This window comes from Nematolebias whitei, chromosome 7, assembly GCF_014905685.2.
Source record: "Nematolebias whitei isolate Nwh7 chromosome 7, NemWhi1, whole genome shotgun sequence".
Lineage (NCBI taxonomy): Eukaryota > Metazoa > Chordata > Actinopteri > Cyprinodontiformes > Rivulidae > Nematolebias > Nematolebias whitei.
The window spans coordinates 31,965,679-31,990,455 of record NC_056504.1 but is presented as its reverse complement, the minus strand read 5'-3'; the positions used below and the strand labels follow the sequence as shown (position 1 = coordinate 31,990,455).

The 24,777-nt window shown below is 41.7% G+C and overlaps 1 protein-coding gene across 4 annotated transcripts in view; it reads right to left on the bottom strand.

Annotated features, from left to right (window-relative positions):
- pax7a (paired box 7a) overlaps nucleotides 1-24,777 on the bottom strand; it is a 42,465-nt gene that overhangs the window by 5,669 nt on the left and 12,019 nt on the right. For all 4 annotated transcript variants that reach the window (XM_037678763.1, XM_037678764.1, XM_037678765.1 and 1 more), the window contains exons 5-7: nucleotides 16,233-16,432; nucleotides 8,991-9,156; nucleotides 8,392-8,588 (exon numbers count right to left, since the gene is read on the bottom strand). In XM_037678763.1, coding sequence (XP_037534691.1) covers nucleotides 8,392-8,588; nucleotides 8,991-9,156; nucleotides 16,233-16,432 — 563 coding nt within the window. The remainder of the gene's footprint in view (nucleotides 1-8,391; nucleotides 8,589-8,990; nucleotides 9,157-16,232; nucleotides 16,433-24,777) is intronic.

Here is a 24,777-nt window from a genome sequence, read left to right as displayed (position 1 = left end):
GAAAGAGAGAGAAAAATGTTGGGAAAAGGAAACTAAGTTGCGCATGCTGCTTACCATATTTAAAAAAAAAAAATGGTTATAAATGTTTATTTGTTGGCATTTTTCCAACTTAGTGACTTAAATCCCACCAAATAGAAAATGATCGTTTTTATGTCTTTAAAAAAAAAAAAAAAAAAACTCCTCAAAGCTGTCAATCACAAAAATCGTATTATAACTGCCACAAATGTCACATTTACACCTGCACATTTTCAGTGTGCTGATTAGTGCAGGATGAACACAACACAAATTCACAAGTGCAAATAGAGAACTTGGAGAGCAGAGAACATGATAGACTATAGGAAGAAAGCAAGAAGGACAGAGTGATACAGAGTAAGTGAGAGGAAAGTGCAGGCTTTGGAAAGTACAAAGACTCCTGTAGGACTGTACTGGCCTGAGGGCCAGCCTGCCTGGAGAGCTGATAGGAACCCCTTCTGTTCCATTCCCAGCGCCAGCGCCAACACACACCACTCCACAAATACTCTTAATCTGTGCAATACTGGATTAGTTCCTCTGTCACCGATACCTCCCCGTTCTGCCCAAATCAAAATGCCCCCGAGATGTACCTTTAAGTTAGGCGGAGGTCATAGGGGCAGACGGGGGAAAAATGAGCACTCCAAATGTCTGCAAGTTATCTGAGTGGTGCAGAATAGCATTGTGCACCTTAGCAGATCGGCCCGGCTGATACTCGCCGAAGCAGGGAGCGATTAAAGATCCACAGTGGTGACACTACGTTTTAGATCAATATTTGAAGGCCAGTCCGGAGGGGGTGATTAAAGGAGGAGTTTAATTCTGTCATCCACGAGTGACACAGAAACATTTACCAATGTCTAGAAAGTGTCTGACTTTGAGGAAAGACAAAAATAATTAAATAAAAAGTTTTTTTTAAAGTGTTCAAAACCTGAAACCCAAAGAATCAGAAAATAAATAAAATATATCAGACTTTCTAATCCTTCCAGTGAGTTGCTTCTTACTCCTGCAGCCTTCCCCCTTCCACCCCTATCCCTCACATGAGAGGGCCGGCCCAGCGGGCAGTAAGGCCCCTCATCTGAGCAGACAAAATGACTATTTAAAAATAACAGTGATTGCATAAATTGAATTAAAGCATTTTGGTCACGGTGGAGGTGGTGCAAGGGGGCGGTGTGGGGGTTGCATCAGATAGTCGGGACGGTGGCAGGCAGCAGATGACGGGCTCTGGCCTGCGTGCCACTGCGTTAATTGGACCCAACACATTAATAAAAACAGAAAAGTGTCCTCAACTAGCCACACGGGATGAAGAGACGCAGGCAGAGCGAGAAGAAGAGGCGTTAGAGGGGACGATGCTGGCACTGAACGGAGAAAAACGGGTCTTTGAAGAAGATAATGTGGGGGGGGGGGGGCTAATTGTGTCCAATTAAGTGGCTGATTGGCATTGACAGAATCTGGGCATTGACAAGTCAGGCCCAGATGAGGACGATTAGTGGGCACTGGAACAAGCTGTCACTCCTCACAACACGTTATCTGCTCTACGTCTGTCTCCTCTATCTAGAGCTGTTTCTGCATACAAAGGAAGCATCAATGAGTGGAAATGGAATATCATTCATATTTATGTTAGGCCTGTCCACACCTCCTCCTGCGTCTTCTTACAAATTATTATTAAGCTGAATCTATTTTAGGCCACTTCTGCTCATGTTAGCTTTATTGTTTAAGAAAGCCCAGCTGTTCGAGCTGCAGAAAAGCTCCCTCCCTCTTAAATGTCCCACAGTATCAGCTTTAAACCGGGCCCCGCACTAACCAGAGGTTAATATGCTGTCTATTGGACTGCAATTGGAGAACGTGTGGGGAGCAATCCTCTATTCTCTGCTAGTGATATGCTTGAGTAACTATGGGATGGATTCAGCCACTGGGAACAAGAGACACCCCCCACTCCCCTTATCCCCTTTTCTTTCAGTGCACACACACAAAAACTCTCACACACAGACTCCAACTCTTCGCACCTTGCACAGATGCCTCTGCTAAATTAAACGGCAGATTTTCTGATTCCAGGAGAGTGGTTTCTGCAAGGCAGGGCCTGTGGTGTGCATGTGTGTATGTGTGTGTGTGTGTGTGTGCAGACAAGAGAGTGTAGCTCCAGGAAGAAGGAGAGGCGGATCGAGGGAGAGGGGAGGGGGAGAGGAGAAAAGGTTGTTTGCTGAAAACAGCAGGGGCCAGGTCTAGTGAAAAATGTCAGGTCAAATTGTTCTTGACAGTGTTAATATCTGCACCTCATAGCCATAATTACATGTAAATAAATAGTGAAATAGCTCTCAGCTGGAGACTGAGAGGGACGAGCTGCTGCATGAGACAACCAGCTGAGGACCCGTCAGACTCCCATATTCTCATCTTATTGTCAGGAAGGAAAGAAGGAGACAAGTCCAGTGAAGATGCTGACAATACAAATGTTTCTGAACTTGTATTTTTTTTTTTTTTTTCGTTTAGAAAATGATAAAGAAATTATTTTTGATGCTTTGCGAGTAGAAAAGTGAAGAATGTGAGGGGCATGCAGAAACAATAAAACAAACAGAAGGAAGAAGGGACAGAATGGGTGAGAGAAGAAGTCAGGGAGTATTAATCACAACTATCCACCTGTCAGAGTGGCATCTGGAACTAACAGGAAACACATGCAGCTACATAACATCCCAAACCTTCGATGAGCAGCACTTGAGCCCTTCTTCTTCCCCAGCCATCCCATAACCCTTCACACCCCACCCTGACCTCAAAGAGATGAGACAACATGTCCAGCAGCTTCCACATAGCTTTTATTTCTAGTCACCTTCACATGATGTGCATGAGGCAGGGCATCTCCACAGATGAGCTTGTGACACAGTGCATGCCCGTGTGTAATAAGTGTTTTATTTCGATAGGATCGATGTCTGTGCACGTACTTTAATAAAAGCAGTGGCACTCTCCACCTTATAGGCATTTCAGCTGCGTGGGACACACAGCATGTGAATCAGTCGCAGTCATTTTCCTCCTTAAATCCCCATCTTCTAGGATTTACTGAAATTCATATTGGCTGCCTCTGCAAGATAAATGTAAATCACATTCCCTTATATTTACTATTTATCAGGATGCAGCAGCTCACTTTCAGCGGGAAAATATCTCTCACCCGCACACAAACACCCTTGCATTTAAATAGCATTTTTATTGTCCGCCGTAGCCTTTCATCTGGGCGCAGGGAGAAGAGCTGCCTCTCCAGGGGAGAAAGCTGGAGCAGGAGAGGGAAGGTGGGGAGAGGGAGAGAATGCAAAGCACCATTGGCAAAGCGTCGTTGGATGACAAAAAGCCAAGAAGAGGGAAGCAAGGTTGATAGGTGAAAAAAATAGATTATGAACACACCGAGAGCCAACCAGAAATATTTTGGAACGAACAAAAAAATGGCAGCACTCGTCGGCTCAGGAGACTCAAAAGACGGAGCAACAAATGGCTCAGGTGCACAGACGGTTGAAAACTGCAGCACCACCAGAGGAGGCCTACATTTAAAGCTGCAACTCTGATCACAGTACGCTGCACCAGAGCACGTTGAAACCTCTGCTTCAGACGCAGAAGCTTAATTATTATTTACTATCTGCAGCAGCAGCAGCTGAAACAGCTGTGTCTGCAAGCGGCAAGAACAAACTCACCGTGCAGAAGGCCAATGCATCACAACTACGTGTCAAAAAAAGAAGAAGCAATATTTATGGTAAAATTTTATCTTCTGAGTTCGTAAGTGCTGCAAAACAACAGCAAACGCTAATAATCTGTTCAGAAACAGTATAGCCATTGGATATGATTTACAGCCCCTGGATTTTCTTGGCAACAGCCGACAGCAGGTCTCTTCTTTCTAAAGCCTCTTACATCTTTTTTTATACTTGCCAAATTGAAACAGTATTTGTTTTAATGGGAGTTCTAATTAACCAGTATGTATTCCCCCACTTGCTCTGCGAGTGGCTGAGCTGTGAATGCAGGCTATGTGCTCATCCCCTTTGATTTGTTGTCAGTGGAGGCTGCCAGCTGACACAGTGCCCGGTGAGAGGCTTAATGCCCAAGTTTTAATAATGTGGGGGACTACACGAATCTCCCCCCCTCATTGGTATTCAGGTGCAGGATGTCTTGTTAGAAGTCAGGGAGGGAGGCGGAATGGAGCCAGAGCCCCAGATTGTTCTGTACATTTTTTCCCCTCTCCATTTTTTCTTGGCAACAGCAGAGCTAGCTTCTTAAAAATAATTCATCCCATTTTTAAAAGAAGCGTCTGCGCTAGCTAATGGAAGAGCAGCAGCACAGTTTGGAGTCTCCCCTGGCTTATCTCTCTCAGACAGTTGTGGGGAGTCGCTGGTGAGCATGGTGTCAGCGTGCGTGGTACGGTGCAGCGCCGCGCGGGCAGGCAGGCCTGGGGACACAGATCAAAGGGAGGCAGGGGTGAGAGCCGCTCTGCCTCTGATCCCGCATACATGTGCATGTGTGCGTGTGTGTGTATGTGTAGGCCCGGCCCACTCACACAGCCCAAAGGCCTTCCTTACATACACACATCCTTGTCATTCCAAAACACACAACAGTTTCACAAAACTGCAAAACAGAAAGAAAAAAGTTTCTTATGAAACTTTGAAACTTCCTTCATCCGAACTGCAATAAAAATCTATCCACCACATCTGTCAGGGTAACAGAGATCAGCCTACTCTGATCATTCTATAATACATCTGAACATCCTTCTATATACACTTTTTATTCTTTTTGTATTCCTCAGTGTTATTTTTTTTTAAAGAGTAGAGTCCAAATAAAGTGTCTTGGTGCTTAAATATGCGGTAAAAGTCACTTTTTTGAGGCTGTTTCAGCTCTCATCCCAAAATACCTAAAGATATAAGAGGTGAAACATCTTCAAGAAGCAAAAAAATAAACTCTTGCTGCTTTCTGTTCAAGCACCTTGAATTGCCATGACCAGGGGTCTGCAACCTTTACGATCAAAAGAGCCATTTCTGCCATTTTGTTCAATACATTTAACGTGTCCGGAGCAGCAATACCTGCTACAGCTGGGATTCTCAACTGGTGGCCTGCAGACCACTTTAAGTTTGTTGGAGGATGTTTTTCTGGCCAGTAGGGGTGACATTAAAAAACAAAAAAATGTTTAAGATTTTTAACATTTATTGATATTTTTTACATTTTAAGACAAAATAAAAGACAAAATTCTTGTAAAGAAGGAAAAAAATATTAATAATAAACGAATAAAGGAAATAATAAAAAAATATAGTTTTTGACCAATTTCTAAAAACTAAAACGATAAACTATGCAGGTCTATGTGATTTTTTTAACTGTATAAAAATTAAGTATCCTACTTTGACGAAAGAAACCGTAAAGTGAAAGTGAGTATGTTTAACTCCTTGTAATGTTTCTAGTATTCACTTATTTGCAAACGAAATTACAGGAAAACTGTTAAAACTAGCCCTTTTTGTTGTTATAACAACCGATAAAATTCAGTTTTATGTTAGTTTTGGCCAAAGCCTGGAAGTGCCGCTGCAGAGGGACCAAAGAGCCGCATGTGGCTCCAGAGCCGCATGTTGCAGATCCCTGGCCATGACCTCGATGACACACACAATAGACACTAAAATATAAACCAAATCATGCATGCCACTCTGCTCCACATGCAGCTTATGATCGAGTGTAGTTTTTCCAAACAGGTGTCCCTGTTAAGCATGCAGTAAAAAAGAAGTGAGCCTAAATGTTTTCATACCAATGCAATGTCCAGCAAGTTGCCTTCAGAACATGATTTAATAGTAAATATCTATAGATATTTACTATTAATATAAGGCTCCAACAGATCAATTAAAAGATCAGGTTGGAGCCTTATATTACTTGTCAGTCCAAAGCATATATACTTAACAAAAAAGTATATAAGCCGTCAACTTATTTATAGTGTGTAAAACTTAAATTTAATGTATAAAAAAGTATTAAGGAGAGGTGACTTTATGTTCAGTTATGGATCGCTGAAAAATACTTAAATGTCCGTCCTTCATGCCCTTGCATTTTTTTTCCTTTTTTCCCCAACACCTGCTGAGCTGCTAAATGAAACAAGACCAACAACAAAACACACTTCTGCTTTCATACAGTTTGCCCAGTCAGGCACAGCTTCACTCTTACCAACCCTTAATAAACCGCCTCCCTCAACCAGCCAAACATGTTGTACATCCAACAATGACAGCAGCCAGTTTGGAGTGAGGATGGCTTTTCCACAGCCTGTAATGGGAAAATGTGCACTGTCGGGATGGGTTATGGGATTGGGATGGACGCGAGCTCCTGTCGGGACTGCTGAACACTGCAGGATTCCATTACAGATTTGGCACCTCGCCATCGCAGCCCATTTGCTGCAAATCACAGATTTTTTGTCAATCTTTACAGCGACTGCAAGCCCATCGAAGACAGACACTTGAAGGAATAGCTCGCGCACACCAGTACACAAGTATATCTCCTGGAAACAGATTCAGTCCTCATTTCCATCTCGCTAGAGTTTAACAGCATTAATTTTTTTCATAGCGCGGAAGGAAAACTTGAAGAAATATATGAAAAGGTGTAGAATGTCAGTAATGTACCATATGAATATCGTTTGGTTTAGTGTAAGGAAAGGCTGCGCGGCGTCTGAAGTGAACCTGAGTGTTTGCTGAGTGAATTTTCTCTGTTGTGAGTTTCCTGCAGCTGCACGCTTGTGGAGTAAGGGCTGCCCAGCACAGCAGGGTGCTGCACCAGGGAGTGAACTCTGATTTTGCTATCAGTGGGAACACTCATCTCCACGCTGAGAAGCTGATAGGAATGCCACACAGTATTCTGTATGCATTCAAACCGAATAAATAGCAGTCAATGATCAACGCTTAGCACGCACATGTTTACTTAAAATATATACATTTATATTAAAAAACTTCTAATAATACACAAAGAATGAACATATATTGGTCAATCCCTTTTGATTGAGTAATTGAATATTGGAAATCCACACTTTGCAGTTGTTCAAAATCTCCTGTCCTAATCCTCACTATGACAGGAAATGTTTAATATTCCAACACATTCATGAACGGCTCTAAAGAGAGGGGGAGAACGCGACAGTTCACCCCATGCCAGTATTAGAGAGACCCATTAATAATAAAAAACCTCCATGTTCCTGGTGTGTTTTTTTTTCTGCAGGTTTGCAGCGAGAGCATTAGCAGTTAAAACCCCTGTGCCACGATTAACAATCAAACACGCTGTGAGCCTCCATGTTATCCTCCGTCGCTCCAGCAGGAGAGAAAATCTCTTTTTTGTCACAAAATCCTTAATTCTTTCTTCACTGAAGAAAGAGGGTAATACCAAGAATGTTTCCAATCTGCTTTGAGAAATATTTGAAGAAAAAAAAAAACTCCCAATAAAACGTGTGAACGACGGGGTAATTGTGGACAAATGCAGCATTGAAATTCATTTTCAACTCTTTACACACCATTTCAATCTTATTTTCTGCCTGTTAACCACATCTTGTTGTTGAGGGTGGGCAAGACTGGCCAGTATTGATGGGTAATTGTGTATAATTCACTCTGTACACACAATTCGCATCAACACAAATCATTTTTCATTCTGTGCTACTTAACTTTCAACCCTTACGCACAGAGTCGCATTTAAACGCTCATTAATGGAGGACTTCAAAAGACGGGCAGGAACTCAAATCTTTCCAGAGAAGGCAGGAAACAATCCGTCTCGTTTTAATTCATGCATCAAGACAGAAAAGAATGAGGAGGAGAGTTAAGTGTAGAAATTTAATAACTTCGAGAGCACAAGAGCAGGTGAAGTGACCAGAGGGATGCACAGAGAGCTGTCAGTCTGCACACGCAGCTGCCTAGAAATCAGTAAGAGACATGAGAAGAAGGAAAAAAAGCACACAAGGCACTGGAGTCGTCTCGCTGCAGACAATTACGTGAAGAAGATTATGGGTCCGCATTTATAAGCTTGAGCTAATTATTTCATCTGCATGTGTTCTCACTGCTCAGTGCAGGATTTAGACGTCCCAGGAAAGTAGAAAACCGCTGTTTTGGAGCAGCTTGAGCACTTGTGGTGCTATCAAGATGAATTTTAATTTGTTGATGTTAATCCAATTGTTTTACAAATGTAGCAATTTGGAGTAGCTAAAATAAATCCACAGCTCTGAAAGCGGCGAACATAAAGGCCCACACTGGCGGTTATTTTGCTGAACATGCTGTTTTGGAAATTTAATTTCAGTGAAATATAATTACATATCCTTATAGCAGTGGGAGGAGGAGGAGGTGATGGAAGGAATAATGTTAACACTACCTATTATAAAGGAGCATTGACGCTGTAATAGCACCATATAGAGTCTGTTGGTCTGACCTGTGGGGAGAGCCCGTTGCCAACTGGGTTCATGTGGTTGCCAGACGCTGAAGGGCTCATGAAGGTATCGGAGTAGCTGGAGAAGCTGTGGCGATTGGACGACAGGCCGTAAGCAGAGCTGCTGTCAGCACTAAGACCTCCTTGGTGCATGGAGGACGGAGGCAGGGGCTGGGGTCTGTGCAATGTGCTGCCGCCCTCTGAAACAAACAAACCAAAAATAACAACATCTGAATTAGGCAAGACAGGAAGCGTCCAGATCAACAAATTCAAGCTCAACAGGTCACAAGATATTGATTAAGTATCCTTCCTAAAAATAATTAGATATTGCTAACATTTTTATTAAAAAAGCACCAATGTAACTACTCATAATGTAATACTCTTTCATTTCCACTGTGACAAAAAAGTGATTATAAAGCTAACTATGTGCTGTGTGGTTTTTATACACAGCGCATGACTCAAAAAACTTTATTAGCATGTACATAAATATGGATGGCATACCACAAATAAACAGTTCTAATGTAATTTCGACCACAATTGAATTAAACTTGGAAGAGCAGAATTGTATGTTTTACATAGACTGCAGGCGGGGTCAGTTTTACCCTGTGATAGCGTGGCGCTGGGGTAGCTGGACTCTGGTAGCTGGTATGTGGGTAAAGTCGGCATCCCTGTGGGTGGGAATCCTCCGGGAAGAAGGTGGTTAAAAGCTGCTAGCTGATTGGCGCCAGCCTGCTTGCGCCATCGAGCCCTTCTGTTGCTAAACCACACCTGTAAGAGAAATTCAAACACAAACATGAAGTCAAGGTGCATCTTCTCGTTTTATTTTATGTTTCTTGTCTTAATTTATTGTCTCAGAGGAGTCCTGCAACCTGTAAATATTTGTTATCTTAGTTGGTGGAGGTAATGGTGCCAGTGTTGTTGCATGTGTTGCAGTATGTGGCCCTTGTGGGAGTTCACCAGCCCATAAATGTTGTTCTTAAAGTCGTTTTCACGCCTGACAGTCTGGTAAACCTGGTTCTATTGGGGACCAAAATTCAGAACATTTGTTTACATTTTCAGCTTGTGCAGTTCACATTCACACTGCACTGTCAACCGAGCCAACCTGTTCCCCCCCTCGCCTGTGGTGGCGCTGCACCAAGAACTACTGAAAGAAACGACACAAAAACCTCTGAAGAAGACACTTCTTCTGGAAATAAAAACCAAAATGAAGTGGCATCAAATTTTAGCAGATTTCTCTTTTGTTATTTTTCAACAATGGACTCAGCATGGGTGGAAGATGAGGCAGAAGACCATAGAGAATGTTGTTTTCCACACAAGGCGGCTGACGGCTCTGTACAAGGTAAGAGAAATGCACGTTTGTTTGCCCTGCGCTGTAGTCCACTTCCTGCTTTTGGAGCAGTCTCTGGTTCACTCGCAGTCACACCGCATTCGAATCGCGCCAGAGTTCACTTCAACCAAATTGAGACCTAAGTTTTTAGACGGACCAGAGTTCGATTTTACATTAACACCTCCCCAAACAAACTGGACTTTCTAGGCAAACAGACAAGAGTTTGATTAAAGCGAACTAAACAGGGCTGGTGTGAATGCACCCTGAGTGGTTGAAGCTGTGATCTGTGTAAACAGAAGCCCTCTCTAAGCCCCCTTCAGAGGGAAGAAGTTAGTAAAAGGTCACAGACAGACCACTAACCTGGGCTTCACACTCCTCAAATATGTTGGTAAAAAAAACAACAACTAGGAATTGTTTTTCTGGAATCCCACTGAATCTGTACAAATACACCTCTGCATTGTTGTGGCTGTTATTAAACACTGAAAGGGGAATTTTAGTTGTAGAAAATTTGTATTTTTAATTTCCAAGTGGAGAAAAGTTGTGACAAAAAGCTCACAAAATGAGCAGCACCAAAAAAAAGCAGGCGCACAATGTCACTTTCCTGAATAAAAGGGGGTAAAATGGGACTCTTTAGAACGGCAAAGATTTACACATTTTAAAAAGGCTTCTGCTTCAACAAAACATGAATATAATCGGGCCCTTTTGAAAAGAGCCAGCAACCTGTTCCATTTAACCAAGACAAGGCCTGGGCTTCGCTGTGTGCTTGGGGTTGAAGGACATTGATCTATGCCTCGCACAGGCAATTCATCAGAGTTTAATACACTGTCAGTGCAGTTCATCTACTGTTGTGTTTCAAACGGCCAGGGCTATTGTGAGCACACATGAAAGAGGGGGACAAAAGCCCCTCCATACGCCACAGAGAACAGTGGACACAAAGAGGGGGCGTCCCTTTTAAACAGGTCTTAAAGAAGGACACTTTCAAGGGGACTTACACAGCGACATACTCTGCATTTTGGGAGCTGCCTCTTTTTGTACGCACAAACATACATAAAAACTCGTATAGGCTCTACAAGGGATCTCAGTCCAACAGAGATCTTAATTTTAATGTTCTTTTACCCCCACAGCTGTTGCTTCTAAAGGGCTGTTTTTTCTGCCTTTTGCTCAGTTTACAAGGAAGAAAATAAGATGCAACAGGCAGTGACTGTGTCGTCAAATGAGAAAAGGACAAATCTAGGTTGAACAAGTGGAAAACCAACAGGAAGTCATTATCTCAAGCTCCACTGCCTCCGACGACCCAGTCTGAACCCCTCAATTTGCTGTTTCTAAACAAACGCAAAGTGCAGCTCACCGAAAACTTCCACCATTGGGATGTAGTGGAGCGTGGTCCGATGGTCTGAACTAAGCTCCAACTGGGCCAGACAAACAGCTGTCTGGCTGTGGGGGTGGGTGTGTGGGGACAACCTTTCCCTCCACACACTCCCAGTCACCCCACCCCGCAGTGCCACTTCACCTCCGACCTCATCCACTTACACCAACCTCCTTTCATGCTCACTTAAACTTCCTTTCCTCTTTTCTTTGTCATCAGCAAACACAAAAACACAAGATTTTAAGTCATTTTTTTTTGCTTTCACTTGCATAATGTGGTATTTTAATTTCTGCTTTTTCTACGTAATTCTTGACAAAACCTTTAGATTTGTTCAAAAACAAAAAAGGACATCTAATTCAGTTTGCTATTGGATAGTGGTAAATATTAAAACAAGGCCTTAAATATAAATATTTGTGCTTGTGTTACTATGCTAAAAGATGCTGAATTTAAAATAATAGTTACGTGACTTCTCAATAAATGCATTGTTTTAAAAGTCACAACACAAAACACATATTTAACAATGTTTTGCCCTAGTTGTAATAAAAAAAATGCATTGTTTTCTTCTAAATTGTATTGGCTTTTGCAGGCCTTTAAATCTTTTGCATGACATTCAAGCAGCAAGATGACAATTATGAATTAAAGTTTAGTTTTTTTTTCAGTTTAATATACCATTATTGGATTCTAAATGTACTAAAATCTCAAAAAGTTGATTAAAATGCAATATTCAGCATGTTTTGTCTCATTTGTGGGGAACAAAAGGCGGCAAACACAAAGTGGCTTTCTCCAACGAACATCACTCTCAGCACAGACGGGGATAAACATGCACTCGAGTGGCACTGCACGTGTGTACACGATCACACACCTGCACATATTATGAGCACACGTCTCACACAGCCCAACACAGCCTGAAGCTGAGGATTTGAGGCTGTGCTCTGGAACCTGATCACAAAGTCACCTTGGAACAGAGATGCTCTCCCCAATCCGGTTTTAATTCTTCACTGGGCTTCCTCTGTGTCCTCCTGTTTACCTACAAGTGTGCACCCGAATTCATGTGGCTCACTTCTGACTCTGTTTTCATGAACTAAATAAATGTTTGCCTGTATCTAGTGTGTGTTTGGATAGGTCTGCATCTCTGGAGGAGAAAGTTTTGGCAGAGGGAAGGGGAGAGAGGAGCTGTAAACCCTTCAAAAGTCTAGTTCAATCCTGCTGGAGAAAACAGATGAGAAGGAGAAAAGAAAAGACCAGAGTTGTTGTAGTTTTAAAGAAACATCAGAGCGATATTGAAACCTATATGATCAGATAAAAGCCTAAAATAAAGTCAACTTGATTCATAAAGCACATTTAAAACAGCAGCTGTTACCAAAGTGCTTATATCTAGTTTAGCAACACAAATTCAGTCCTTGGGTCGTGTTTGGCCAAGTATATTGCTTCATTTGTTTTAATCCTCCATTCAGTTTCAACAGAATTGATTCCTATAAGTGATTTGGTTGTGTTTTCTTCCTGATCGGTGATAACACATGCTCACTGCAACATTGTAAAGGCGTGACACTGCACTGCAGTAAAAAACCCTCCGTGTTGTTTCCCTTAAACAGGATCATTTATATTTTAGAATTGCCCATTTAGACAATCCTCCATGAATTCTTTAACCAAAGACAAGTCCTGAATGTGTGACGCCTTTCAGGAGCCAATTTGCAACATTCGGTAGATGAATACCAAGAGCCGAGAGATAATGACAAAACAAAATGCGCTGCTGACTTCATAGCCATAAAAACACAGAGGGGTGATGCAACTGGCTTCAACATACAAATCCTCTTCGGTCTCATACCACGCAATACCCTCCCCCTGCCTCACACATCCTCCTCCTCTTCTCTTCTTTCCCCTCTGATTCCCTCCCTGCCTGCCTTCCAGACTGGCACTATGCTAATTAAAGTAGCTAGGAGTGTGAATTTGTGAGGAGAGTGGGATTAGTTTGATAAGTATCAGGAGTACAGAAGCACTGTACCAAAGTCATTTAAATTCTAATAATAAGAAAGTGTTAGAACATTCACACTGATGCATTGCAACAATTTCTCCCCGACAATCTACACAAATCCTATTTATTCCTTTATGAAAAAGTAAACCCGCACTGGCGGGAATACAGCTGCCTGTTGGGTTTGGTTTTCCCTGCTCGGCTCTAGTGGGATTTCTTTTATTATTTTTTCTTTTAGTGCAGAAACATGACTGATTGCACAACAACCAGGGTGTGTTATATGTTTTATCATCTGTTTAAAATCCCCTTTTAAAAGCACCTGCGTACAATTGAGCTCATTTTTATACCTATGTAAGGTAGAGAGGCTAGCGCTCACGCTAAATTCTCTTCGTGTTCTCATTCAGTGCAAGCCAGAGATAAAGGGACCCTTTTTAACAAAATTGATTTGCATGCTTCGTAAAAAGCTATGCTTATGCCTTATTAGATTCCACTAACTATAATAGCCACATGGAGAATGTTTATTGGTAATGAAAGAGGACCTATGTGACACATTTGGTTAAACAAGATGACTGAGATGATGAGCTCCAGCGCAGGACTCAGGTTGTTAAAAAAGTCCAGTCAATGTAATTTGCTTCATGTGTGAGAGCTGATTTAGAGTGACCTGCAGCCTATTGCCTGCACATCTCTGTGTTTCCCCACCTGGTCCCTCTGAGGGCGCAAACAACGCTCTCACGGAATGACTTTCCTGCCTGCTCCTGTTAAAACTGAGGGGTTATCAGATGGAAAGTGGCAGAGCAGCATCAGCTGAGTATATAGTGAAGGTAGACTTGGCAGCATCCCCTCCTATGGAGACAACCTGGAACTAATTGCTGAGAGATATGGATCACATCCCACAATTTGTCAGTCGGGGTGATAAAACCACTGCACGGCTTGTGGTGGTAAAGGAGTACCGGTAGCTCTGCTAACAAAAAAAGGGGGAGCAGAGGGGCTGATCAAGATAGATGGTGAAAGCGGCGAGGGCAGACGCGAGGCAGTTAGCTCTGTTTATGAGTTTAGGTTGTGAGTCAGTGCTAAGCCAAACACTCATCACTTCCAAGAGCATCCAGCCTTTTAATTTACAGCTTTGACTGCCAGGGAGGCCTTGTTTACAGAGGTGCCACCCACGCAAATTACATCTGCACCCAACCCCAAAACTGCTTTCCACATTAGCACCATCTTTAATAACAAATGGGGAACAGTCAACCATGACAGCTCGCACAAATTAAAATATAAGCGTGTGTGGGACCCCTCTGCAGCCCCCTGTAGTTCCCCGCTCAGTCTCAGACTGTGGTCAGCCTCTGAACGACATCTGGAAGATGCGTCATTGCAGCTGCGCTGGAGAAGCTTTGTGCTCGGGCCAAAGGGTCTCTTTCCTCTTGCCCTGTGATGGAGCGTTTGGGCACCCGTGTTGAAACCCAGCTGGTGCACAGCTTATCATGTACATCAAATTTACATTTCATCAACATTCTTCCTCATCGAGTTTCACGTCAGCTGTTCACGTCTTTTACAAAGGGCTGTATGACTGCGTGAATGTGGAATTTCCAGCGGCCATTAGTAGTTAGACAAACTTGCGATGAGTTTGAATAAGTGCAAGGACGGAACACGTTAACAAACTTTAGTGCGTTTCAATCATGTGTTCCTTAAAACATGGAAACCGCAACACTGCTTAGGACATTGTTTATTTTAGCCTCCAGAACTCTTTGCTTTGTAACCTTTTCGGAAAATCCAGTTTGAGTTGACCTTTTGAGACTTTCAAAGCTTTACAGAATTAGATTAGGAGAAAAACAGCATTAACAAATTATAGCCATGACACAAATTCCTTAGGTTTTCACATGACATCATTTAAGTCTATTATCTAACTGCGAGGAGACAGCAGTGACTCTGGTGGCTTTCTTTGCTTGCACTCATTTTTAGTCACCTCTGGCACACATCTGCATCAACACACTGGCATTAAAACAGGCAAGAATTAGTTGTTCTTTTGCATGAGGTGTCTCTGTCCTCCATGATGGCTCTGACTAAACCAACACATTAGATTGTGTCATTTATTATCATTCTAAATATAAAGCAAAAACACTTGGTTTGTTCATTTCTCCTGCTACATTTTACGACTTAATTTATAAAATGTCAAATTGTGTTTACTTTTGAATTTGCTGGAGTACACTTTGATAAAAATCGCTGTTGTAACTTTCAGTTTTCCACCTTTTAACTGCATTTATTTCTTATACAAGCAACTTGAATGTACATTTTTTTCCTTCCCTTAGAAATATTGGATGTGCATGTTGGGGGGGGGGGGGGGGGGTGTTAAGATGGACAGTGACATGTGTGGAATCGGTTACCCAAACTGTGATGAACAGTTAGCATGCGGTGAGAAGTCTGGGCGGTTTCAGAGTGAGTGTGAACCACTGTGGTAAGAAGAGAGGGGTGCCCCAGACCTTTTTTTTTTTTTTTACTAGCGGCTGATTGATTAATGTTGTTGTCGGAGCATGAGGTCCCTAGAGAGGATGGAGAACTCTGGGTGATATGTGGAAGGATTTTACAAGCAGCGGCAAGCTTGAAAGTGGTGGGATGAGATCCCGGCCAAAGGCCGAAATGAGAAATCCATCAGGAATGTATTCCCTTTCTCTCCTCTCCTCTTTCCCCCTCTCTTCCCATCTTTGGAAGAACAGCTGCTGCTGTAGCTCTACTGTACACATCTTCCTTCAATCTTACACACAACTGTAGGGAGCTCAGGCTGTCGACTTGGGGTGTGAAGTGAGGAAGTATCTCTGTCAAAGCTCTTGAACATGAAAGATAACATAGTACTGCAAACTCTGTTGCATTTCACAGTGAAATATGATATATATAAAAGAAATACAGTCCTGATTGATGAATATATTGTTGTGGTTCAAAAAAAAAAAAAACTTAGTCAAACCTTTGGTGAAAGATTGTGTATTTCTGCAGCATGTGAACATGTGAATGCACTGATATAGAAAGATTAAGTTTTAACACTGTACATTAGTTTCACATGTGCCTAAAGAGTTAGTGCATCCAAAAAACCACACATATGAACTTTACGGCATGCAGAATGGGATGAAGTGAAGAAACTTTAGCCACAACGAGATAAACCGATCAAACCATAACGTGTGTGCTGATGATTGTTCAACCTGCACTCTTGCTTCTGTGAGTTTTGTCCTCTGAGCCAGCTCCTCTCTGGTGTAGATATCAGGGTAATGCGTCCTTTCGAAAGCCTTCTCCAGCTCTTCCAGCTGCTCAGCGGTGAAGGTGGTGCGGCTGCGCCTCTGCTTCCTCTTCAGGGGCAAATCGGGCTCCGAATCGACATCTGAACCCTCGTCCGTGCGGTTGCCTGCGGTAAAAAGAAAGAGGCAGATCACATAAGTAAAGGCTAGTTGAGAGGTCTTTGTGTATCTTAACAGTTTGTAGGACACAGCAGTGTTATCTGCATTTCACAACTGACTCATTTTTTTACACTCACAGCGCAGGGCTTGCATCAGAGAGGATTCGAATGACAGCCACTCATCTCTAAATACACAACTGGGAGAATATTATCTTAATCTGTGGATATTTATTTAATATAGAAGAGGCCCTGGTATACAATCCTGCCTGAGCGAGGGGCCCCAAAGGCTGTGGAGGCTGAGAGCCCAGGAGGAAAGGGGTGATAGCTGGTAGAGGGGTTAATCTGCAGAGGCCACCTTGCTGCTCTTCACCCTGCTTTCTCTCTGTCATTGGCCCAGGGCACACTGCTCATACACAGCTCAGCCAAAGTGTATAAATCTAAGCACAATATCACACCAAAACCATTCAGTCCCATGTGTTTCCACCTGCTGTCATTGAATGAATTAGAGCACATTTTGCTTTACTTTTTAGGCATTCAACTAAGCTGAATTTCTGCTCGAGGAACATAGATACAGCACAAAGCTGTACAATCCAGGCCGACAGGGAAATTTTTGACAGCAAATACGCATTACCATTGCGCATTACCATTATAACTGAATTTAGAAAATTGCATCATTTTCACCTCCTCTGCATGTCTATTCAAACTACATGGCCCTTTTCATTTCATGTCACAAAATTCTTATTTTCATAATTTCTTCATTGAGACATTGACAAGGCAGAGTGATGTGCCAGTGTTGCTCCAGGCCTAGTTGGATTGCATCATGCACAGTCCAGAAAGTGTGGGAGAAGGGAAATAAAGGGAGGTATTGAAGAAGAGGGTGCATGAAGAGATTTCTGCTCCTTAACATCGAGATCAGATGAAAATGCTCACCTGAACGTCGCGGCTTCCCCTAACTCGTTGTTTCACCGCTCCCAGCAGTGTTTGTATTTCGCTCTAGTCAAATCTTTCAGCATGAGTGGACAAAAGAACACTCAGACCTTGCCTCCAAATAACAACTGTGAGAACAAAAGAGCAACAGAGCTGGCGGAGTCTCAAGGCCAGCACCAGAGTTTAATTAAACAAGGAATTATGGGATTATATGGAGACTATCATTACAGGCCACTCTATGAGTCTTCTGCGAACATTTTTTGTCCCCCTGAGCTCGTGCTCAATGATTCTGTGCGGATTACATGTGGCTGCAGGACATGAGGCCGCATTCATTAAATCAATTCTTCAGTCTTATCCTATTTAATAAAGATTGATTCTTGAAGCACAAGCTCACTCTGCTGTCGAACACCCTTGAACATACAAAGTTGAATATGTACATACACCACATATCCCCTTGTTGGTTTTCATGAGGATGCGTATATCCATTTGCTCTGTAACTCGCCGTGACCACACTTGAGACCAGCCCAGCAGCCTGCAGATCATTTTCCAAAGTCACCTCTGTGTCCCTACAGAGAGATGTTGGGGTCAGAGTCGACACATGCTCGATGGGTGTCTGAGCGAAACTCTTCTCCTCAAATCATTTTCTTCTCCTCTCTTTTTGTTCGGGGCACTTGCACCGACGTTATTTCACCAGTAAATGTCTGTGGCAAATTGTGTCACATTTAGCATGCCACCAAGCTAATGACTGATAAACCTCAGCAGACAATGGCTTGTACTCCTGCTGGTCATTAAGTCTGCAGAGCCAACACATCTGCTCTCGTACAAGAAGCAGAGGCACAAGGTCAACAGCCCTGCCTGTAATGAGTACGGGAAAATGGAACACGACACATCCTGGATGCAGTCAAATGGGACCGAGGTTGAGTAAAACTCATCTATATGCTGACTATATTTAAACAGCAAAGGAAATACAGTTTCTTAAAAATTTAAAAAATAATAAAAACAGCTGCTTTCCTCACAGATGCAATACAGAAGCTGAACACACACCAGCAAAAAACACTATTAAGGTTATTTTCTGCAAAATGGCTCAACAAAGACTAAATCCTTCTGCATGAAATCCCTGCAGGACTGTTTGTAATGTTCTGCTGGGCACAAAAAGGTAAATTCTGATTAGACCTTTGCACAATAGACCTGCTGTAATTTTCTTTCAAAGGTTCATGAGATATGGGTAAACCACTCATGCCTTGTCTCATTACTTATTGTCCAATTAGAATCTAATTATGCGCCATCCACTGGGCACAATTAGTGCTGTGTATCCTCCTTCAGGGGCCCTCCAAGGTTTTACCTTAATATTGATTTGAAATTGTGGTCATTAAAAATAGGAATAATCAGGTTTAAACTCTGGTTCGTCAAGGTAAATGCCAGATTAGGCTTTAAATAATAAAAAAACACCAGAGGCAGTCTAAGGAAAAGCTACTTAATCCCTATTTTATTACACCTCATGTCTTCTGAAACATATACGTTCAATGCAGGAAAGTTAAACATTTTGGCTGACCAATAATATTTAATTTGCAATTACAAATCTGAATGATTAAAAACTGAAGGCTAGTGGTAATCCCTGCAAACATCAGTTTCAGATGTAATTTAAATGTTCACCGTATAATCTTCAATTTACTAACAGGAAATTATGCAAAACTTTCATTGTAAATAGTAAAAATAATAAATAAAAAAAACACAGCTCTTAGCAAAAAAGAACTAAAATGAGAACAAAAAATTGCTTGTTTAGCTTCTGGAGATGTTTCACAACCTTTTACAATTAGTTTCAAATAACTTCCAGATGTGATAAGCTTTGCCTTTTCTCCTTCATTTCCTTTGCACGTTGAAATGTTGGAAAAAAGCGAGCCTGCTTGGAATCAGAATGCAATAAAAACTACCGACCAAACCATAAAAGCTGCGAACATTTAAAACAGGGAAAACTGAGCAAAACTTTGACATGCTGCTCAGACAAGAACAGGCGGCTGACGTTGTCTAATTTGGTGTTTCAGCAAATGAACTCTATTAAGAAAAGCACATCATTTCACCCTGCTGTGACTCTGCTTTAATGATGCTTTAAATCTGACCGGACCTTTTAGATAAAACACAGTTCTTGCTCTTGAAGGACCCAAACGGGCAGTTAATAGTTTTGAGGTTGCTGTGAGGTTTATCTCCCCTCGCTCTCCTCTGCTGACATTTCAGACAGACCTCAGGCAGATGGGATCCTCATCACACGATGGTTCCCCTAAAACCAGTCATCATGTGGACCCCCTCCTCCGTGCTACTCCTTTTAAGGCCTTCACCTCCTCCAGTTCTCCACTTTTACCCCCTAAGATGCTGAGGTAATGCTAATTAAATGGACAGCTGTCCACTCAATGTGGCAATTAACACCCGAACCAGCGATCTGTAAAGGTACAAGTTTACGATACGTAACAACACCAATAAACATCATGTCTAACAAGCTGCTGAAACACATTGGCTAAAACAGTGCAATTTATAGTAAACCAACTATGTTTACAAGAAATAATGACTACAATCACATATGAAATGTGTGTTTAAAAGTAAGCTAGATAGTAAAACTTTGTGATGTAATATTGTTTTTCAAGAATAAAAAGAAAAATAAACTGAAAAGCTATAAGGAAGGTGAACAAGAATCAGTGTTTTACAGTAGCACAGGTGCTTCACATCCCTCGTCTCTGTGGCACCTGTAAACACTCAAAGTAAAGCAGCTCCCATCACAGTTTTTCTTTAATATCAGAACCCCCAGCCGCAATATCAGCGATACCTTTGCAAACTATCCAAGACGGAGGGACAAAAACAGACAGGGCTTTGGCAGTGCAGCATTAGCTCATAATGGCTCATTTTGAAAAGCATATTAGTTCCAGCATAATTACAATCGGGCCTCACGCTCTGTGTTTTGCAGGCATTCACAGGACCAGCCTCTGCGCACCGAGTCACACCAGTTGACTGTGACTGACAGCAGATTTAGCTCAAAATGCTGTTTTTTCCTCCTTCTTTTTTTTCCCACAGGACAAAAATAACACCACATCTTTTCTCCCCGTTTGTGTTGACTTGTTTATTTTGTGCCTACCTTTTGTCCTACTTGATACTTCAATTATACTTTTTGTCAGTCAGAGGGGGTGAATATCAAAAGACCTAATTATGCAAACAGGCCTGTGATAAGAGGCATCTGCCTCCGATGGGATCTGCTATCTCTGACATGCATCTGTCTCTGCGCTGTCTTCGCTGCTCCAGGCCTGCATATAAACACGCCTGCCTGTCCCCGGGACTGCATGCGATTCAACCACCAACACTGGAGTGGAGGGATGTATCGGGGGCGGCTAAGTGGGGTGGGAGGGGGAGGAGGTTCGTGCAGCAACATCAAATAACTAACAACTTCTCAATTTGCATTTTTCTGAGAATGGTGCGGCATCTCTGTTTAATGCACTTGCCTGTTCATCCTGAAGGGGTTGCCAAGTTAAAGAAGCCGTGAGATTCAAGGCATTTACCAAAGGATGTATGAGATAGGACCCTTATGTGAATACAAGATAGACGACAGCGATAAGCAGAACGGTTTAAAGACAAATTGCCTCGGAATAATCTTTTCCTGTAGATATTTCAGTACAAGTGAGGGGATAAATAAATAAAAACAAACTCAAAACACTTGAAGTGAGCACAGCGTCAGTACAGTTAGAATGAATTTATAAATATTAGATTAAATTATTTGGTTCGACTGGATATGAGCTAAAATCAAGTTAACCGCGCACTTGGTCTGGTAGCAGGCCAAAATGCATCATCAATTTCCTCTGGTTGTCAGTGACCTTCTCTTGGTTGTAATTTGACATTTAGCTGAAATTGAATCTGGATTAGATGCGTAACAGCACATAAGCGTATTAAAAATCCACAGTTTATCTCCAATAAAATCATTCTCAGCTCACCTTTGTGGACAGATGTCTGAGGTTCGGCGTCATCTCATGTAAATTATAAGAGAAGAAATCATGCTAAAATATATTTCGCATAGCTGCAAGATTATGTTTACAGCTTTTACATGTAGAAGTTTTAGGTAAACTTCAATCCGACTTTTAAAAATGTGATAAATCTAGAAAAGAATGCTCTGCTTTTATGACACAGCCTCCTACTGTCAATTTTAGCCTCGTACATCTACATTCTTCAGGAAAATTCCAACACTTTTCTTTCCTTGTCTTTCTGACTGAATCAGTCTTTAGAAAAAGGGGCAGAGGGTTTAAAAAAGAGGAGAAAAAGGCAAAGAAGAAGAAAAAAAAGATGGGAGGCTCTTTAATCTTTGGCTCTCACAACAATTAGCCCCCTTCTCTCTGAGGTGGGGAGAAAGTGGTAGGAGGGGAAGCGGAGGCGACAGAAAAGGAGAAGCAGCGAGAGCGATGCTCTTTTATTGCTCTTGTCATATGGATGAAGGCGCAGCGCGTCCATGAGAGCGCATGCTCACCTTCAACAACAGGGCGTCCACTGGGCCTCCCGGCCTTTTCAGTCCAGAGAGACGAGCACCTCAGGGGGCCATTAGAGCATGAATGGGGGACTGACAGCCCTGTGCAGCTCTGCAGGGCATCCATAAACGCTGACATATTGACTCCCCATGCCTCGGTGCTGCCTGAGTTTGAAAGCGTGAAGGGCTTGAAGGGTGGGATTCTTTTTCTTTAAAATACTGCAGGCTAAAAGTGGGATATTAGCAACAATTTAACTGTTTGCTTTTGACTTCAAGTCTGTTTTACCTTCTAGACGAGGCGTATAGGTTGTCTTAAAAAAAACGTTTTTGCATGTTCAAGTTTTAAAATGTTAACTCTCGTAAGCTGGTTGGAGATGAACTAATAAAATGTGCTTTAAAAACTGAAATTGCGTTAGTTTTGTTGCAAAATCTAGTTATGTTTTAATCAACCAGATCCTTAGTTTTTCTAAAACAAGCTCAGAAAGAAGAGGACTGTGTGGACGATTTGAGACTTCTGTGGATTTGAAATGTGAACATTGTCAGAGGCTGGTGCCAACTTGAACTTCTCTACCACGACTGATGAGCAGAATGTCCCCCGCCTGAGCCCAAGATGTTGCTAATTGGGGTCGCAGAAAAAGTAATGAAATTAAGAGAGTACAAGAAAGTAAAAAGGAGCCCATGGGGGTCTCTGACAAATGGCAATAGAGCCAGAGTCCCGGTCCCCCAACATAAAGCTCTAAAAGCCTACGAAGGAAATCAAACAGCTTCGTCTCAGGGCTGTGAGCCGAGGTCTCCTGGAGGAGCACATCTTTTTTTTTTTTTTTTTTCAACAAAGCAAAGGAGAGATTACTGGACAGCGTATAGGAATGCACAGCAGACATTTTTAGGTGCCCAAGGGAAGTTTTCTAATTTTCTGGACAAGGACAGGCAGCAAATATTGTGGAAAAAGTTTCTGATATTCAGCAGGACACCATGAAGTAGTCAAAGAGAGAATGAGGAGAAACTTACCCTGAATGATCTTTATTAGACAATCTAATAAATGTAAAACGATCTGACTCAAATTTTCAGAAATGCCAATTACTTAAATATATACTTTGTATCCAAAAAGACTTTCATGCATGTGAGTATCCACAGGGGCGTAGTGGATTAAACTAACTGTAAAGAACTTCTTAATGCACAACAGTTGAATAAATATTTCTCATAAAAACCTTCTTCTTTTATCACACACAACTTCACAGTGCATGGCAATAATTTCTGAGAGGCCTCCATAGTGAGGGGTTGTAATGTGCACAGTAGAAAAGCTTTTTTTATACAGAGGCAACATATTCCCCAAGGAGAGAATGACTGACGATGCAGAAATAAGCCCATTAGTTGAAAAGAGGGGACAACATTTGAAGTTGTTATTTTGTCGGCGAGGACAGGAGCTCCACCCCACTGTTTGGACAAGTGCTTTCACATTTTAACTCGGTAGAAGAAAAACACATTTCTGATTTGCAACACTCAGGGAACATGTTTATTGTCTTTGCAGCTATGAACAACACACACAATTAAAACAAATGAATATTTCAGTGGCACAGCCTATCAGGAGCATAAAATTTAAAATGTTCTGGCCCTAAGTAGCATAGGCTAATGGTGATTTTTAAACTGGCAGACCATGGTCAATGTGCCTCATTCATCACTGAGGGAGAGCACTAAACATAATTACTGTTGCACATTATGTGGGCCATTCCTGTATTGTAATAAAATTAGCCAGAAATGCTTTTTTGTCTGTTCCAAATGCAGCTCTGTGGAAACCAGCGGACGGTCGTAACGCAGCACGTTGTCCTGATCTGTGCCAGCTGTCAGAGTCTGACAACCTCAACTGGCAAGGCAAATTGGAGGAAAGTACATTTCTTTCAATAAATGATGTGGCTCTGACCCGCTCATCTGTCACACAATTTAACATGGACGTAATAAAGCCAACGATGTCACGGTGCACTGTACTCCCATTTTTGTTCCCTGTTTTATTTGACACAATAACGACAGCTTCATTGCCAAGAAAATCAGCTGCTTTTGCTAAATGTCTTGCCCAATATTGAACTGCAGCTTTTTTTTTTTTTTTTTTTTTTTTACTTTAAGCATGCAGGTAGATCATTTAGTTGAGCTAAAGATATTAACAACAAAAAAAAAAAAGAACTTTATAAATGAGATGGACTCTAAGTTAATCATTTCCCCTCTCCAACATATCTAGATTAAAAAAATACACCTAAAAGTTGCAGAATGTTACAGCCAAACAGTTTTATAAATTTCAAAACAATAGAGGATAGTTAATAAAGCAAAAAGGATTATTGGTTCTTAAATTATTGTTATTATTATTATTGTTTTGGCCTCAGTGAAAGAGCAGACTCCATTTCTTGACTGATAAGTCAACACAACTTTAATGCTCAAATGAGTTATTACAGATTGGCAAGCCTTTGTCATCATGTGATATTATTTGCAATCTGGCAACACATTTTATGTAGTAACTTATTTGGCAACATGACTACAGTCAATGAAATTACAGACTAAATATTATATTTTGAACATAAATGGCTACAGACGGTGTCCACTGTTAGGAGGTCCAGTAGTGCCATACAAAAGTGACATTATTTATACAAATAATTACATTTTGGAGGGTTTATGTTAAAGCAACTGTTCAGATCTGTAAAAATGGGGTTCTGAAGAAAAACTAAAAACATTTAATATCTCATCGAGCTTTTTGAACAACTTCAATTCAGAGAAAATGTTTAATTCTGACTGGACGGACAGCTAGCCGTAGCACGTCTGGTGCAGCCTGTGACGCTTTCTACAGAAATATCACAACATTTCTGCCAAAATACCTGTGTAACGTAAAATTGATAGCTATGTTTGATAAAACACACAAAAACTATTTAGGTACATATACATATCTATTCAG